The 20,131-nt window shown below is 39.3% G+C and overlaps 1 protein-coding gene across 9 annotated transcripts in view; it reads right to left on the reverse strand.

Moving 5' to 3' along the window:
* Positions 1-1,901: 1,901 nt before the first annotated feature.
* Positions 1,902-20,131, reverse strand: part of TBC1D1 (TBC1 domain family member 1) — an 89,861-nt gene continuing 71,631 nt past the window's right edge. For all 9 annotated transcript variants that reach the window (XM_015862492.2, XM_015862491.2, XM_015862493.2 and 6 more), the window contains 7 exons: positions 19,362-19,523; positions 17,793-17,951; positions 13,443-13,687; positions 12,872-13,031; positions 8,077-8,246; positions 6,043-6,213; positions 1,902-3,935 (listed from right to left, as the gene is read on the reverse strand). In XM_015862492.2, coding sequence (XP_015717978.1) covers positions 3,735-3,935; positions 6,043-6,213; positions 8,077-8,246; positions 12,872-13,031; positions 13,443-13,687; positions 17,793-17,951; positions 19,362-19,523 — 1,268 coding nt within the window. In that variant the 3' untranslated portion in view covers positions 1,902-3,734. The remainder of the gene's footprint in view (positions 3,936-6,042; positions 6,214-8,076; positions 8,247-12,871; positions 13,032-13,442; positions 13,688-17,792; positions 17,952-19,361; positions 19,524-20,131) is intronic.

The raw sequence follows: 20,131 nt of genomic DNA on the forward strand, positions 1-20,131 counted from the left end.
AAATAGACAGGAGACTAATTAGGGTCTTTTTACACAGTGTCATCATTGTGTTAGAGGCCCCCAAGAAAGCTCTAAGAGAACTGGTTTGTTTGCTCAACGCACAGTGGCATGCAGAGACATCAAAACAAGCTCTGACCAGCCCAGCACCAGATTCAGAAGCAATGCAGACAGCTGGAGCCATGCTCCAGGGCCATGTGGTGGGGAGCAGCGAGGAGGAAGCGAGCCAGGAGCTGAGGGTAAAAACAGGCAGGCAGGAGGAATATCTCAGTGGCAAGGGGCTGTTCTGCAGGACTCGAATGGGACCAGAAGGGCTGGCCAGCAGTCCAGAGCATCAGGCAAGGGAGCCAGGTTCCTAACAGAGGGTACATGGCCAAGTACAAGTGCGGCTGCAATACAGCTCAGGCAGGGACCTGCAGCTCCTAAGAGATGGTAGCAAGGTGGTAAACTCATGCTACATCTTCTTCTAGATTTATGGTCAGCAGCTTTGAAGGCCAGAACCAGGGTAAAAGTTTTTGAAAGGCAGATGTTTGCATTATCTATGTTGGTTCTTAGCCCAAGCAGCCAAACCTCAATGGGAGAGGGAAGTGGGCTCAGTATATGATAAAATTCCAACACACTTGGTTAAGAAGCAGCTGTGTTCTATGCCACACTGATGTACCACGTGGATTTCTTATGGTGGAGTTGCAGCAGCTACTGCGGTACTGCAGCTACTTGAAAAAATGGAGAATAAGGCAACACATTACACCATACCACAGCAGGTCACTCAGCTACGCAGTGCTATTTATTGCTGTAGTTTTCCAGTAGATTCCTCTTTCCTGTTGCACACACCAGCATTAGTTCCTTTCACATTACAGGCTGGCTTCTCTCTTCAATACTGCTTCGATGCCATTCACTAGCACACTGCTGCCTTTGTCACGTACCTTTGGAAGCCCAGACTGCACACAAAAATGAACTCAGTTCACTCTTCCTTGCTGTTGTTTTTTCCTTTTATTCAGAAACTAAGCATTACACCTGTGGATTTTTAACTGTAGAAGAAGAGAGGTATAGAATATGTTGATCATTTCAACTTGGATCTTCCAGAAACAAATCATTTGTGACTCCTTCTGAGCGTATGGATTTGCAGTCTTTGTGTTTTGTTTTTAAGAATATTCAATATGGAGTCAGAAATTACTGTTCAGATTGAAGACAGTATATGATAACAATGATTATTACTCAGGCAACAGGAAATCTAATTTTATATATCCTTGAGGATGTTCACTGTAGCTGGAAAAATATGCAAAAGTGCCTCTGACCAGGCTCAGGGCTCTCTAATTACTTATTTCTCATACCTGTGAAGGGAAAAGCCACAAGCTTCCCTGAAGTTTGGAACTGGGTGAATGGCCATCACCTTCCTCCAGGTTGCACTACTTCAACTACCTGAACTGGAGAGGCCTGGTAACAAAAATGAAATAAGATTGGGAAAGACATAAGAAAGCAACATACCAAATACCTGTTTCAGTGTAACCTGCAGAATGTCTCCAGCTCCTGCATCCACGTTCAGATCCTGGACTAACTCATAGTGCAAACCCTACTTTGACAGGCACCTGTATTTTTAACAAAGTTGTATTAATTTACGTATGTAAAAGTAGAGAATTCAGTTCCCCTGTGCAATAAAACAATCATATGGTAACAAAAGCAAAAAGTTGCTCATGATTAATTTGCCCTTTGGGAGCATTCTGAGAACGTTCACTTCATTTCTTATCTACACTGCAATTACACGGACTCTTGGTAATGAACTAGAAGAAAAAAAAGGAAGGTTTCCCTGGAGTCAACACTTGCAGATGCAGGTCTCAAGATTTTGAACTGCCACCCCACAAACTGCATTTTTATTGTTCAGTGCAAAAATAAATTAAAAACATTGATGTAGGCATACGTTATTATTATTTTTATTGCTCATTAAAACGTCAGTGTATGAATCATGGCACTGCGGTGTAAAAATGCAATGTTACGGAGTGCTCTAACAGTATGAAGTCCATTATAACACGGTTTTAAACATGAAGCATGGGCCTCAGTACGGATTTCCAAATAAAAAGCAAAGCCTTTGAGGTAAGTGGATTAATAATTATTAATTTATCTGGAAATTCAATACTAAATGAATACAGAGTGGATTTGCAAGAACCAGCCATATTTAAGACATGACAGAGTGAAATGAAGCTTTCAGAAATTGAACAGAAAATTCTCTTTTTCTTTCTGACCTATACAGAGGTATTTGTTCTGCACAGTAGATGAATGTTAAACTGCAACCACGATGTGTCAAAGGGTTGTGCATGAAGAAAACAGAAAAGCAAAACCTTTCCTACATTTCCAGCCAGAAAACAAACAAACAAACAAACAAGCAGACACAACTACGTGCTTAGACATTTTAAAAATAACAATAAAAACAATTTAAGTAAAACAAAAATCACATCTCCGGGTGATTCTCCACTGTGACAACATGCTGATGCATATTAACTCCGTCCTTGGGATTAAACTAAACTACAGCACTATGCTCTAATTCAGAAGCAAACCCAAACAACTGGATGGACAGCAGTGGATATTATTGCACTTGCAGCAGTGGAGCTTCAACTGGCCTGAAAACTACTTTCATTGTATTAAGAAACTGATATTTTATTTTATAAATGTGTAATTTTAACCAAAAGAGGCGTTGTAAAAAGAGTGGTGCCCTAATTCAAACAGCCATAACCTTCATAAAGCAGTTCAAGCATCTCTGGCACAACATGAAGCTCTCAAAATGCCTCCAACACTTACAAAGAAGTCTTAAAGAATAACATTTCCCAAAGGACTGGTGGGCAGAGTACCAAAGAAAGGAAAAGCAGAGAGGGGTGTTAGTTTCCCAACAAAATGATGTCCTACATCACACAGCAGATCAGAAATAAATAAAATGAAACTTAAGAGTCCAAATATAAATCCTTGGATGATACTGCAAGAGATACGGGCTTGATGAAACCAATGTCAGTGTATTTTGCCAAGCACAACACAGTTATTATATACAGGATGTATGTTGATCAGGTAACACCAACTAAAAACACACTAATGGAGGCTAAACAAAAATATATTAAAACAACATACTTATAAAAACAGATGGAAACCCCTAATGACACATAGTTACATAAGATGAAGTCCAGCTCTCTGGAATCCAATAGATCGACATCTGCAAGCATCAAGAAACAGTTATCTGAGGTGTAAACAACATAATTAACAGAACTGAGTCAAGCTGCAGTGTAATTAGACTGTCAAAAATATCTGAAGTCCAATCATAAAACCCTCTGCAAGTGTTACCACTGCATAGCTTCAGCAAGGCAACCATCAATTTGAAGGTCTTACACTGCTATATTTTTTGCAAAGGAGCTTCTAAAGGATGTGCTGCTTACCATGGTGTTTATGAACACAACATACATAAAGCACTTGGGTTTAGAAGCACTTATGGAAGAATCCTTGACATCTTTACAGTGCATCGTGCACACACTAGTAGGTTTCTCCTGCTTATTACATGGCATCTTGTTGTCCACAGCACTTCTATGTACTAAGAAGCTTCCTCCCCAAGAAACCTGTTTATCTGATTTGGGCAGCCGCAATGCGCTACAGTAAGGCATGTACAATGAAGGTGACAACATTGTATCTCAATGGATGAACAAAAAGACCCAGTTCTTCCCTTTGTTTTTTGCTCTGCTTCTCTTCTCTGTGACAAGTACAGATCAGTCAGCATCCAGGTGGTCTTGTCTAGTAAGCAGAGGCTTCTCATTTGTATCTCCAATCTTTTTTCGCATCTCTTCCACTGCCTTCTGCAAAGCTGTTCGTTCCTGCTCAAGAGTGAGAATTGACTCCTTCAATTTGCCTTCATTAGCCAATAGAAGCTCTACTGTGGCTTCAAGGTTTTGGATCTTTCCATTAGCCACCTTTCAGAGAAAGAAGGGAGGAAAAAAGGAAAAAAGGAAATTAATATCTGACTGAATACTTTCCAAAATGAAGGAAAACTAATAAGGTAAGATCCAAGCATGAATGCAATTAGACCTGTGTATTTTAGACAAGCTTACTAGAGTGTTCTCTGTAACAAGAAACTCCCCTCTCTCAAATTGATTGCTTTCAATCACTATTAAGCTTAGAATATATGGTGATGTAGATCAAATTAGAAAGTTACTGAAGTCTGTAATTTACATACCAAAGAATGGCAGGTTAAGATAAGCCTCTGTATGGATCAATTGTGAGACATTTTTGACCACCCATGTTTGCTGAATTCCAAATTGTTTGCAAAGCAAAGACAACTTATCCTGTTAGGTGTATCCCCGTTTAATCTCAGCACTGAGTTCAACAAATGCTGGACTTGGAGCGAAGGGGAAGGTGAGGATTTAGTCTGATACATAAACAGACAAATCTAGATTCCTGCTGCTGTGCATTCCTGATTCTCCTTCAAGAGGCTGGAGACTGGGACATTCTAATTCACGTGAAACAAAATATAAGATCGTTTCAATTCCTTGTGTGACATCTGTAGCTGAGGCTTTTTGACAGAAGCAGAGATCTGTTTGGAAGATTCATCATTGGATAATGCTCGCAGCCAAAAGCACAGGATGGTCTCTGCTTTCAGGGAAGTATTTCGCTTTCTGAGGGATTCACTGCCCTTCATATATAACTACAGCAGGTTAACATGTTCAGCCTTAAGGGGCAAAATATTGACAAATAATGGCCCACATATTTTGGTCATATTTTTTGCTCACATTTACAATAGGTCATCTTTCACCACTGAAAAGGCAGGTGAATGAAGCCCACCTCCAAGACGAAGGGGGCTGTGACACTACAAATAGTCAAGTTTCCCATTCTGATGTTAGGTGCTGAGTTGCCAGCACTGAAGTAGAGACGACCTTTGTAAAAACAACCACTTAGGACTGCAGTGCCTTTAGGTATGGGAGCAGGGTGGAAAATCCCCAGATGCAGCTACCTATAGGACATCTCAGCTTGAATCTGATCCCAAAAATCCTTTTCTCCTCTGTGTTACATTCACCAATTTCTTCATCTATGTGCCTCAAGCTTTACAAAAGTGTCCTGCAGAGCAGTTCCTATTTTGACATCTCAAGAATTCACCTTACAACCTTTAACAGTTTCAGATCTTGCATGGTCTTAAAATGCAAAGAATTTGCATTTTAAGAAGATTTTTGCTAAGAGAAGAAATCTAAGTCTGCTCTGTCATCTAGCCTTAGGCATTGTACAACCTACCAATGTCTGAGAAATCTATATGCCTTTCACCTATGAATTTATGCAGTCTAGGCACTGACAATAATCAAGAGCTTTGAACTATTAGTACAGCATTATCTGGTTTTTAACCTTGAAGTTGCTTTTTTCAATCAAATTAACTGCATGGTCAGAAGATTTATAACAAATATCCTGTTATAAAGCAGTCAGAAAGCTGACTTCTTGAGCAGTTAAACAAAAGAAAAGCCCTGCAGAGACCAGGTAGTGTACTGCCCCTAAAAGAGCTATGGATTGAATGGGCACAGAACACATACTAGACATTATTATTTCACGTATTATCTAAGTCATGTGAATAAAAATAAAGAAAACCAACCCCCCCCTCCCCCAATATTTTTGCAAGAAAGACCATATCTTTACAGAAAATATATGCCAGAGATGATGCATAATTCTTGACAAGGGCATTCGCTTTTCCTTTGCAATATGCAGCTGTAATAAAGCAGTGACTAAAAAGTGTAAAAATGAAGTTGTGAAAGCACCAAGCGTATTTTTAACTATCTCCTATAGCTATGATTTTAATTACAAGAGAAGTGAGTGCCATGATCCAACTTTTCACTAATCACAGGCATGTGCTCTGTCCACTCTCCATTCTGAGAATTATTTATGCATTTAAGCTTTAAGCACTAAACCAACTAAAACTGCAAGTTGCTAAGCTTTTAAGTCACTAGACCAAACACCAGTCACTTCTGTGTCCCGCTGTGGGATGGTCTCTTCTGAAAAAAACTAGATAAATAAGAACATTAATATGAATATAAACTGTACCTGCAGTTCTTCCAGGAGTTCAAAGTTCTGTTTGCGCAAGCTACTGTTTGCCTTTTCTAACTTATCCAGTCTCTGATTGTCATTCAAAGATGAATCTATAAGCTCATCCTGAAGCACGTGGTATTCAACTTCATAAGCTTGCAGCTGCTTGGCAATATCCATTTCAAAAACCTGTTGCATATGAAAACATCATTAGGTGCTACACAGATCAAAACTACAGCTCATTTGACACCTTCAGACCCACAAATCAACACATGGGTATTGAACTGCTGAATTAAAAAAAATGGACAATTCTTGGCATTACCATTTCCTATGGCAAGACTGATGCAAAACACTGGCACTTGATCTGGATTCAGTTCAAAACTTTGGTACTGATTCAGTCCTTCCACTTATGTTGAAGTCTTCAAGAAGTGCAGAATTTATAAGGCATTCCCTTTCCTAGCTTGCAAATTTTATACATCTGAGTTTGGCATGAACTCTCATAGATATACACAGAATTACATACTACTTCCAGAAAATGCAGTCCAAACTCTTGCAGCACACACACAGGTCTAAGAGTTTTCCTGTAGCACTGCTTCAAATGAAAACCAGCAGACATTGCTGGGCTTATTTATGGTTTACTGAGACAGTGAAAGAAGATGAAATTATCTGGTCTTACACAAGTACATTTCATTTAAAAACTACGCAGCGTCAAAGTAGATGATTATTATTAACTATGAATCAGTGACATGAGTGCTCAATACCATACATGAGCATTAAAAAAACCTTGTATTTTAAAAGCAAATAAAGAAACTGAGGCACATGGAGAGACCTAAACAAAAACAAAACAAAACCCAACCAACTGTCTCCTCTGGAAGCAGCAAGAAAGCAGCTAAATGAAAAGGACAAGTGGCCAATTACAGAACACAGAAGAAACAAACCTAATGGTGATTTTAAAATGCATCTTGAAATCAGCTCAAGATCAGAAACACATTACTTAGTATTTATTTTTAACACCTTGTGATTTATTCCTCCTAGAAATACATTTTAAAAATATCTTAAATATCTGACAAAATATCCATAATTATTTCCTATTTTATTCCCTGCATTACCTACAACACATTATTTATAATTAAATAAATCATCAGGATTATGAAATGTTCATAACATCTTATATATGCCATTCAACATTATCTCATGTAGTTGTATAGCAGAAGAAATACAAATCAGACAGAGTTTTAATCTGGGTTTGGCTGCACATACAGAACTTCAACTTTGTGTCTGGTCTGAGCTTCTCTGGAGAAAACACACTACTGAAATTTGTATCAGGCAGGGGATGCCTGCACAGAGCATCTTGCCATCCTCCTGCTCAAAGTCACCCGAGCACTGAGAGGCTTTGCAGAGCTGTGCACTTTGGGCTTGAAGCCTGGTAGATAACATATACTCCTGTTTACGCACTAAAATATCCCACTTTCTTTCCCCTTTTGTTTCAATTCACATACATATAGTTTTAGAGCCAACTGCTAGCTTAGCAATATTGCCTAGTTCTCCCAGTCTGCTATTTAAAAAAGGCTCAAGAGTTCCCAGTTTTTGCTGTCTCAAATCACTGTCTACAATAGGCGGCCACACTGCCACAGGTTCCATATCAAGACAGCACCATAAAAGCCAGAATAGACAAAGTCAATGTAGGGAAGCCTCTATTTCTGCAAAACCCAAGTCAACATTTTTAAGTCTCCTGTAAGTCAACTTTTGCTCCTGAAATTACATTTGGAAAGCAATATTATATGGAGACAAATACAAACCCCTAACTCATTACACGTGAAATTTCATTACACGTTTCATAAAGTGACCATAACCAATGCATACATGTAAGAATACAGGGATACAGTACAAGTCATACACTTCCAGAATTTTTCAGTGTCTTCAGAACTACAATTACAGAATTCTTCTCAGCTGGAAGTAACACAATACACTGCTGTGAATCTCCTGCCAAGAACTGGTTAAAAAGAACGTTATTTCTTTGCATATTACTCATACATGCAAATTATTTCATACCTGACTAATTGTCTTTTCCATCTGTACCAAACCCAAGTTGGGGAGAGTGTTTTTAATAAAATCAACAATGGTTTCCAGGTTCTCATGCTGCAGAATCAAGGGCTTGTGGCTTCCCAGGAGACTTAAGGCCACTTTAAATATAGCCTCTGATCCTTGAAGGAAAAGCATATCTGTGAAAACAAAGGAAAAAATAGAGCACTTAAGTAAGCCCATCTTTTGACAAGAATGTTAAAACAATAAAACGTCCAAGAATAACAATTTCTCCTAAGGGTGATCTGGAGGCTAGATATACTCTGCTGGACACGTATGTTTACTGCTAAAGCTTTGGTTTTAGATTTCTTGCAGAGTCCCAACTATGACTGTGAATAGCACATAATCAATTATTTAATTTGTTCAGTGAGTTTTCATCCAACAAATCCAACTCAAATTCAAGCAAAGAACACAAAATAAGCCAGGTAGTCGAGTTTGGCAGTTTCACTACTTTTTGTGCATTTAGTAGCTTTGTGGGCCTTTTTCTTTTGAGATGTTTGTGGGAATAGAGAAATAAACCAGAAACTGTGGAATTCACTGCTGAGTCTGCAGCTCTGAAGTTAAGTGGAACTCTGCTCTCAGTGCCATTTCTGATCCCAACAGAACAGGCAAAAACTACATCCAAAGACACAAATGAAGACCTGAATCATAGGATCATCATAGAATGACAAGGTTGGAAAGGACCTACAAGATCATCTAGTCCAGCTGTCCTCCATTTACCATACCTACAGGAAACCCCTAAGCCATATCTCCTAGCTCCCTATCCAGACACCTCTTGAACACTGCCAACAACAGGGATGGAGATTCCACCACCTCCCTGGGCAGCCATTCTAATGCCTGACCACTCTCTGAGAGAAAAAGTTCCTTCTTATGTCCAGTCTGAACCTCATCTGATACAACCTGTGGCCATTTCCGTGGGTCCTGTTTGTTGCCTGGGAGAAGAGGCCAAGCCCCTCCTCATCACAGCCTCCCTTCAGGAAGTTGTAGAGTGCAATGAGGTCTCCCCTGAGCCTCCTCTTCTCCAGGCTAAACAATCACAGCTGCCTGAGCTGCTCCTCATAGACTTGTACTCCAGACCCCTCACCAGTTTCGTTGCCCTTCTCTGGATACGTTCCAGGGCCTCAATGTCTTTCTTGTAGTGAGGAGCCCAAAACTGAACACAGCACTCAAGATGCAGCCTCACCAGGGCTCTGAAGCTCTGTTCTCTTCTGATCTGGTAGATAAAGCTACAAAATCTTAGTAAGAGGGATTTTTCAGCAGCATCAAGTTTCATGTGCATGTGCTTATTTTTAGTAGGTGTCTTAACCACTTACATTAATATTCTAATAGCTACAGGAATAAGTACCATGAAATCTTAGTAATACAGCTTAAGCGTTAATATTGCAGGTGGCCCTGCAGTGACAGCACCCTGGCATACATTCAAGCACAATGAAGCCACAGTACATAGCGACCTTTCAATGCAACTTCCTTTCTTTTCCTTTACAAACTTCCTATGTCTTTAAAGAGGCAAGATATAGAAGACTGCAATCAAAGCATTAGACAAGAAACAAACCCATCTGACTCCACCAATTATATGCTCACAGTACGAACAGCATTGTCCCGTATCTGACTTTCTTGCTACTAGAACTCAGAATCTTTCACTGGTATTATTGAGAGATTCATTATGAGCCAAAGTATATAACATACGGGACACTACTGGTGGACACATCTTTATTATGCTTTACTTTCATTAGGTTCTGTTCAGAACTGTTGAAAGCTGTACAGATAATTAAAAAGTAAAATTCAGTTTTTCTGTTTGACTCATAAACCAGCCTTCTGGTTAACCCCATTCTTGCTCACTGCTTTTACTTGTAAGGAAAAGGAAGATAACGCAGTTTGATTCTGAATTTCCTACACTCGTTTTTATCTAGAAAGGGCTTTTCTCCTGCTCTTTCCCTTCCTTGTATTTGAAGCTATGAATGAAGTAGCTGAGAATCACAAAGTAAGATGATGACACAACATACTGTGTACCTTCACGATTTAAAAAAGCAAGAAGAAAACCCATGTGATAATGGAAATGACTGCTAGCAAAATCACAGGTTCCTCTGATGTAGTAAAGAACATGACAACACTAACTGCCATCCTTCATAAAAGAGACTTTTGTCTTTCCAAATTTGTATCAGAATGAATTTTCAAACCGCTACTTTGCTCTTTCACATTTGAGATGTTGAAACAGTAACTCATATCATTTCTCTTTCTCGCTGGATGAGAAAGAAAAGTACAATTAATAACTAATCACAAACCTTGCACTCTGCTGCTGCTCATTCTAGAAGCTGTATAAATTTTTTCAACTAATTAAGTGTAAAGAAGGAATGATTGGAAAGGGATAACAGAGGAGGAATCCGCCTCAATTAATTGTCTAATGAAATTGGAAATTATGGAAAAACGTTTTATAAGGAAAGCTGTATGTTTTAACATGGAATGCCAGAGAGCAGCTAAGAAACACAAAGAGAAAACAGAGCAGAGAATAATGTGCATTTGTGATTCAGCACCTGCCCCACAAACACATGCAGTTTAACTCAAGGTGACCTGTAAGTTGTTAAGGAATGTCTGTATGAGCTGAGCTGGTAATACAGAGCTGAAATCCTTCTCTCATTTAAAATAGAAAGCACTTAACAAAGACCCATTTGTTATCCACTCCCCACACTTCCTGTTCAGTGGGCGGCCAGCCAACGCCAGCACAGTGAAGGTACCACATTAATGTCAGCGTGACTGGCAGCCTAGAGGATTGAGAATTTAAGTTTTATCTCTAAGCTTGGAATAAAATAAACATTACTTTTACCACATCTCCTCTTTTAATAAGTAAATATGGGTATTAAAGAACACATCATTGTTGTGCTGTACTTTCATTAGATTGAGCACAGGAGAAACATTGAAAGTTGTACAGATAAGTAAAAAGTAAAAAGCAGTTTTTCTGTTTGACTCATGAAACACAGGGCCCAGAACTAGCTGGATACTAATTTGCCATAATGCTTACAGCAGCCACTAATAAAGTGACAGCTTTAGCCTTTTTCAGGTTTGCAGTTGCTTGTTTCAGCCTTTAACATGGATGAAGATGAGATTTTACATTCTAGTGTAAAACAGTGTCCACCACTCTCTATTTATATAATTCCAGTAAACACTGTTTCAACAAGGATGCTCCTTCATACTTTCAGACATTAAACACCTGCAAGTGTTGGTCATGCCGTACTTCCTCTCCAACAGTGAGACAGGTGACAGTTTCAATCACATATGCTTTTCTGTTCTTGACCTAAATTCAGTGCTATGGAGATCATGCATCTTTGCCTTCTATTCTAATGCAAAATCTTGCTTTTGAAAGCTCTGAAAGGCAGAAATCCAAATATACTAGATAAACAAGGCACTTCTATAATCTTGCAGTCAACAGTCCAACTCAAAGACTGTTACTATCACGTACAGTACTTTGATAGATTAACTGAAAGGTGAACTGATGATAATTTCAGTATGTGACACTTGCATACAACAATTCATTTAATTCCTAAAGATTATTATTGACAGATGGGGTAACTTCCACTGACAGCCATCTACTTTGAACTGTTTCACAAAATAAAAAATAAATAAAATTAAAAATGAATGACAAAATAAGGCAGCATTGCACTTCTGTTTTCCCTGGAGATAAGATGCTAATGACTGGACATGTAGTCCTACTTAGAGTATATTATTCTTATCACTGTGATTTCTTCTAATACTACTTGTGGCAGGACTGTTTTGCTGTTGGGTCATCTCAGAATCAGTATTTGTTATTTGTTATTGTGGTAAATGATACTGTAACTTTCAAAGACATTAATCACTGTGTAGGTACATTTCATAAGTGAGACTAAGGAGAAGGCAAATAAACTCCTACTAGAAGACTGAAAACAGAGGAGAGTTCCAATCTGTCCTGCTTATCATGGAAGATACAGCACCACATAATGCAATGGAAAAACAAAGGACAAAAAAGAAAATAAAGCACTTTCTCAATACCAGTTAATCTGTGGAATGCATCCGTAAGAAAACATCAAGGTGAAATCCTCCTGTGAATTTATTTAAAGAAAAAATAGATCGCTACTTCTACAGATTCCAGAAGATAGTAACAGAAGTAAATTCAGAGCCTAAACACTGTGTGATTCATAGCATTTCCTAGTTTTTGCAAAGTAAGGAGATTATCCTTCAGGCTGGAAGTATAGGGACAACCAGCAGGAGTTTAAAAGCTCAGTGCCTCTGTACAGTAAACCCATGATTAAACTGCAAGGGTCATCTCTGTGTATGTTTTAGAAACATAACCTTCAAAATCATTCTACAGTTACAGTGTTGGAGACAGTGATAATGGAATAAATGGATACACTTTTCAGATGATGCCTTGTGTACATCTTTTTTCAGCTTGCAACTAAAGAAACTCTAGGCGTTTGAATGGTATTGTCATGCCACTATGCTTTAATGGCAATAAATCTAACATTCTCTCTACAGGTGATTACAAGGTGGAAAAAAGGTAGCAATGAGAATGAAATGTGCGACTATTTGGAACTGTCGTATGTCTTTCTCCTTCTATTTTACTGCAAACACTACATGCTTTGCAGGATTAACTTTCTATTGATGAACAGAAGGACAAAACAGAAATAAATACTCCTCCTAGATGTCTGGAACAGGTCTGATGATGCACTTTTCCTCACAGCAGGATTTCAAACACAACATGTCAAGAAGAACATACTGAAATTTTACAAAGAATTACCAAATACTCTTGCAACAAATCCGAGGGGAAACTGTGAGGCAAACATGGTGAGAAACCAGGGAGCAGCATAGAGGCTGGGACCAATCTCATGTTCCTCGAGGTGGTTATAGAGGTCTCGATGGTAGTCATGAAGAAGTCGGGACAGTTGATACATCTGGATCTGCATGAAGAAGAAAGACTAAAGCTAAATATGGCTTAACGGATGCAACAGTTAAGTCCACACTTCATCATCTTATTGCAAACGGTGAAAGATATTTGCCAGGTGATGTTTGGACTGATACCCATGCGGAAGACCCAAGGATGGATCACCCATGAGCCTACAACAGACTCATTTAAACCTCAATAACAACATATATCAGAATTCTTGCTGATTGTGGCTTTCATAGATTTCCCAGTAGCTTATTTTAATTTAAAACTACTACATTTAAGATGATTCATTCTTTTTCCAGATCATCAACTTCGTTTTTGAGAAATGAATTTAAAGTCAAGTCCATACACTGACAATGTTATCTATATTGTTTCATTGTTACTTATCACCAGTATTCTTATATTAGAAAAATAGAAATTATACCTGTAGAATTGTCATGTCGGGACGATACTGTTTTCTTAGCCCCACATCAAACATGAGAAACTTCAGCATTTTAAAAGCATCTTCTTCACTCATATGAAGTAGTAGAACTCCTGCTACAAAACTAAGTCCCTGGCAATATCCTACTTCCTGGTCCAGAAGGGAATAGGCTTTCAATATATTGTAGAGTGACAGCTGCCCAGCTCCCAGCTGTGCTGAGAAGTACGGATGTGTTGGAAATGTGCGTCCTGTGAACACAGTTAAGGTTATGTTAAAAAACAGAAAACAACAACAAAAATCAGACTGCAGGCCTTCATCCCAGAATGGCTCAAGTACCCATCTGTGGTGCCATTCAGAATCTGACTAAGCATAGACCTGTGCAATTTGCTCTAGGGTAGGACACTGGACCAGATGATCACAAGAGGTCCCTTCCAACCTCAGTCACTTTGTGATACTGCAGTTCTGCAGGAGCATTTAACACCCTCACTTTTAAAGACATTTCTGAAAATGTTTCCAGAAGTCAGTATTTTTTTTCCTAGTCTCCCCTATCAGATTTCCCCTGCTACATACCTGAACTGAGACTAAATTTGAATATGCCTTTTGTTCTAGTACTAAGTGGAGCATGTTTTTCAGTTGCTCACTTGTTAAATACCACCCCACCCCTTAGCTCCTGGAATGCTGCTGTGCTGACAGATAACATCGGAGCTCCTATTTCAATGAGACAAAGCCTGGGGCAGAGTCCTTCTGCCATCTGGTAGCTGCTGTGGCCTGTTACACACCACTCCAGTTCACCATTTCTGACCAGGTCTCCCTAGGCCAGGCTCTGTCACATAATGAATGCTGGTGAAGCAAAGTTTTTATCTTCCACTTGTACTAAGAACTTTCATTCCTTTGCCTCCTCTGCTGTAATGATGAGTTACTGCAACACAGTATAAAGACATATCTGTGCTGCCTTGCTCACATAGCAAGATGCCTTTCGAACAAGCCACAAAGAAAAACCATATGTTGAGCAAGAACAGAAATGCTAAGAAATTCACAGAGCACTAAATGGAGGGATCAAAGTGCTAAACTTACAAGCAGATTTGTTTCTAAGTGCCCTGGCTCTAACTTACACATAAATTTGAGCTTTTACTTAGGAGTAAACAATTTCTGGTTCTGCTGAGAAGAGGCTGGAATGAACTCTGGTACCCCAAGAGTTGTATCTACTACTTTATTTCTGGTGTATAATAAAACAAAATATAATTTTCTACTGTGTTCAGCAAACACCCAATGATGAGTACAGCTATTTCCTACACTGACAGCATCTGGATGTCAGTTTACTCTAACCTAATCATTTACTGAACATAAACTTAGCATTCAGAATGTGAAATCCCCACTGATAGCAGCAGATAGGGCCAAAGAAGGAAATGGACAAACAAAAAAGAAAAGTGCCGTGGAACTGCAGCTTTGCTCTTGTGCATGTAGTAAAGCAGCACAGCAACAACATAAACTGGGTCAGGGGAGTGGCTGCAGTACTTTAAATCTGCATCTTGATGCTCCTCATTCTTAGGAAGCATATTTACAGATGAAAACACACCAGTTCAACTGACTTCAAGCAATACTGCTACAGCTTAGCATCTTACTGCGTTAGCAAGACATTATGGGTTAATCTGGGAAAACTTTTAAAATATTATAACCACAGGTAGCAACAATATCGGTTCTTTTCTCCATGGAGATGTGTGTGCTTTCAGATGGATTCTTGGGGATCTATTTAAAAGAAACACTTCTGATGAAACATAAGCCAAAAAGCAAATTCCTTCTAGCTGCCTATCCATTTATGCTGCACAGCACTACTCTATTTCAATGTGTGCCACTAAAGCTTTCAGCTTCCTTGTTCAATCTTAGTGAAATAACAGGAGCCCATCCTTCCCCCCATGGCTGGGCTTGCAAAGAGCTTCCCCACAGAAATAGTACATTGCAGGAAAACAACCACGCACTGTCGCTGATTTGCACTCAGTCACTTGTCTGTACAAGCAGAGCCCAGGAGAGAAAGCATTTCTGAGAGAAAAAGAGCTAAGAAGTATTTGTGTGTATAACCAGACAGAAAACAGGAACAGCTTGCTAAGCCAGCCCCAGGCTGTGGTGTAATAAACCCACCCTCAGGCTGCTGCCTGTGCATCCTGCTGTCCGTTATCCCACTTCTCCCTCCTGTGTCATCTCTGGTGTGCAATGGACTCTGCTCCTCTCAATCAACTCCCTGGCTCAGCACAGAACTGTTCACCTCTTACCATGGTACCTCAATGTGACAGAATCCCAACATATTATGTTGCCGGAGGGTACTGAAACCACATATGCTGAATAATAGGTACTTGCTAGCAAATGATCTATGACTGCACAAAAATGTCTATCACAAAAAACAAAAACAAGAAAAGAAAAACCCAATGTGTCTACGAGTCTGGCATTGTGCAATCCAGGGGAATTCCTAGAACCTGTGTGACCAAGTCTGGAGGGAATCAACACTTGCATGCACTGGCAGTCACCTATTCCCAGTCGGCCACTTAAGGCCCCCTGGAGCGTAACACCCTTCCCAGTGCCACTCCTAAGCCTGGCAAATTGGCCAAATAGAAGTGAAGGTGATGCCAACAGTCACTCTCCCCACCTCAGCCTACACCAGTTATAGCAGAACTGTGCCTGTTCCGCCTGATTTTTGTTTTGTGTGCACTAACTTCACATTTCAACTTTACCAGTGTTGCGAAACACCATCTGAAAGAGGAAGAAAATATTCTCATGTACTTGGGAAAGTTTAGTTCACCATCTACACTCAAGAAATCTTCTCACACTTCAGACCATGTGGAAATCTGTCTGCATATCATGTTATTAAGAAGTAGGTGCCCCTTCATGTTCCTGAGAATAAACGATCTCTCACCAGGCAGTTCTTCCATGTGGAAGAAAAGGTGTACGACCTTATCTGCAACTCAAATACTATTTGAATACAGCTGTAAAGAACAAAAGTATAATGGAATGATTCCTTAGAGAAAAGACAATGTGCATTAATCACTCAGATCACAACAAAACACAGATCTTCTATAATTTTTTTATCATCCTATCACATTGTATTAAACTAGTTGCAGTACATAAATTTCCCAATGACAGCTTTTTCATGGTAAATTTGTTTATTCAAACTTAATTATCGCTCCATGCAGCCCCTCAGATTCAAACCACAAACCCTGTAATGCAAGACTTTGTTAACTCTATCATGTTCTTGAGGAAAAAAATTATTTCATTCCTTTAATTTGAATGAGTGTTACGAACACAGCAGACCACAGAATCTCACATGCGAGTGGTGGAATCCTCATGGAAAAATGCTTGTTTTTTTTGTTGTTTTGGTTTCCAAGCCAATAAACTGAATTGAAATATCCAAAGGAGAACAGTATTTATCTATCTATATGCATACACACACATCTCCACGACCATATATTCAAATGGATAACCTATGGATTAGCTGTAAAAACATCCAATTCAGCCATACACCAGTGAGGTGTTACTAACTTGCATCAGTTGAGTTTCTTTCAAGCACAAATACTTTTGCAAAGGTAAAGGTTAGACATGTGAACATGAGTCAACAACTGCATAATTCTGAACAATTACTGTCACTTAAGAAATCCCTTAATGACTGCAGAAGAGTTCACAGAATTCTTAGCCCAGCTGAGGAGCAGCCATGTGCAGTCTGCTGCTTGGGGGCATAGATCAGTCTGAAGCCCACCTACAAGACACTTGAAATTAAAAAGCCTTGGTTCCTAATCACTCTCTACTACACTCAGTGGAGAACAGCCTGTGTGCCTCCATAGACCAGCTCACTGCCCTAAATTAGGAGCAAGTTGCTGCTTGAAGTTAGGCAGTGGGAACACCTTGCTGAGAACTGCCTTAGAAAGAGCTTTTGAGCTGTTCTTAATTGTTTTAATACAAGTAAAAATACCAGCTACTATCATCTACTCACAAAAAAAAATTAAACGTCTGTGTTCTTTCAAGCAAGGGTATTTAAGAGAGACAGTAAATGCTGGGTATCACAAACGAATAGCACCTGTTATTCAACAATCTGCACTTAAATACTGACTTACTGAGAATTTCTGTTCCACTAATCTGTGGAGTTCACCATCAATATCTGCAATGCAGATCCAGCCTCTAATTACCACATGTTGAAAAGGCCCCTTTACATTTTCCTATTGGCATCAAGTAATAGTTCTCATTTAGATCAGACTAAAAGCAATTCTTACCAACAACCTATTATTAAATGGTGGGAGTATTCTAATACATTACCTTATTTTATTTAATTGTCTTCCAGAAATCAGAATCCCCCCCCCAAGCTGTACTTACCTAGGTCAATAAGTATTGCATGTTGCTGGGAAGTTAGTTGTTTAAGGAGTTCTTTATAAGGTGTGTCCTTTGGTTGTTGTTTATTTGGAAACTGATGTTTAAGATGATATTGCTCTGCTAGAAACTTCCAGATCTCCCCACGGTGGTGACGTGGTACTCCTGAGAAGAAAGTCATTAAAGTTGTAATTGCCACTCATACTGAGGGTTCAGCTACCGCTGTGCTAACAGGATTGAGGAACTCAAGCAAGCAGATCCCTATCTGCTAGATCCCTATCTGCTGCCTCCAGAAGACCATAGATCAAACTACTGTTGTTCTTGTACTTCCTTCACAAACTGAAGCTGCCTGAAGTTTTAGGTTAGCACTTGTATCCAGCCTAGAACAACTAAAGGAGGCAGCAAAAACCGTAGTATTGCTCTCTGAAAAGCTCATCGCCCATTTTCCATGCTAAAGCACATGATAAAGCTTTGCAGGAGAAGCAATTAACATTTTCTCAATAAAACACTGACACTGCTGTTGGCAGTAAATATTAGGAAGTAAGGAGGCACACATTCTGCCTATCTGCATTGCTTACTCTAGTTATTTTTAACAATTTTCATCTAAAATAGAACTTGTTAAATTGAATTTAAATGCATTTTTCATTTTTTCTTATATATGAAATTTGACAATACTTGGCACTAAAAACATGGTTTTGCTACAGTTAGGATATAGAGATGCTAGTAGCATTAAAAGCCATGGGTGAGGGATTTGTCTACTTATTTATGTTGCATCACTCCAAGTTTTTAAAGTGCTGGTTAGAACACCAACACAGGCCAGAATCATCAAACTATCAACAGAAACCAAATTTTTCTCCTGTTCACTTATCAACTGGACAGACCCCTCTATCTATATGAAATCACAGAATGACCTGGGTTGGAAGGGACCTCAAGCATCATGTAGTTCCAACCCCCCTGCCTGGCAGGGCCACCAAACCTCCACATTCACTAGTTCAGGTTGCCCAGGGCCCCATCCAACCTGGCCTTGAAATGAAGAATAACTATGGCTGTGAAGCCACATGAGCTATGAGCTGTGGTAAAAAGCAGTTCTAGAGAGACAGCAACATCCACTGTTTGTATGTACATGTACTACCTCAGCTGGAACAGAGGATTCACAGCTATCAGCGCAGACAGCTTTCTTCAACTCTTTACACAGTCATGTATTTGGCAGTATTTAGGCCTACTTCTTTATTTAGAACTTCTATTTACAAAATTGGGTTGCAACTATTGTAATGCACAGAGGTACTCTGCAACTCTCATGTAAGAAAAGTTTTCACTAAAACAGCAACGACAACAACAACCAGTACCCAGTCTATTAACACCAGTAATACAAGCGCAGCTAATGCTTCAAGGGAACAGTGCATAACAACATGCACATGTGTAACCATGAAGATACTGAATATTATTACTTGTGCAGTCATCAGCTCGAGAAACATCTCTAGTAAGAACCTGTTTAGCAGGAGAGGTTAAGAAGTCACCCTATTTCTTTTCAGTTTGCATGCATTTCAAGAACACAAAATAACAAACAGTGCTTACCTTGCCCAACAGCAGAGTGTATTTTTTCCGCATCAAATTTAATCTTTGACCTTCCAGGTGTACTCAACATTTTTTCCCAAATCAAGGTTACCTCTTTCAAGCACGGTGTGATTTCTTCATAGTCAAGCTTGAGACGTCTGTTCTGCAAATTATTTTCTGAGGCTGGAAAACAATATCGTAAGTGCACTGATTAACTTTGTTTAATACTTGTAAAATTGATTAATTTACTTAGAACTTCACCAAACAACTACTGTACAATCTACCTAAAACTGAGGCCTCTTAATTGTCAAAATTGGTGTGGTTGTGCTGCAGGTTGGTGTTTAGGTTTTTGTTTGTTTGTTACGGTGTTACATACAACTACGTGCATTAACAGCGTTTGACAAGTTAAATGAAGCAATGAAACTGCTTACAGCTCATCAGCTCACGGTGCTCACTGCAGCACAATAATCTGTTTTGCAAGTAATGTTTCGTTTGATGCACTGTTCATTCAGCAGCTACCTAGGACAGGTTCCTTACACCAAAGTGCCCACTGCACACCTGGGGCCTCCATGTTTGCCAATGCTAGCCTCATTCATTCACTGGCTAGCTTCAGACATGTTCATCTTAGTCAATTTCTGATAGTTTTGCAAATGGGCAGGAAACAAATAAAGAAATAAAAAAATCAGAGCATCTGATTAAACTTATTGAAGTTTGAATGGGTATTAGTGTCTTGTAGTTGCCAAGAACTTGACCAGTAGTGGTAGATTCAGACAACCTGAAGACAAAAGAAC

This window comes from Coturnix japonica, chromosome 4, assembly GCF_001577835.2.
Source record: "Coturnix japonica isolate 7356 chromosome 4, Coturnix japonica 2.1, whole genome shotgun sequence".
Lineage (NCBI taxonomy): Eukaryota > Metazoa > Chordata > Aves > Galliformes > Phasianidae > Coturnix > Coturnix japonica.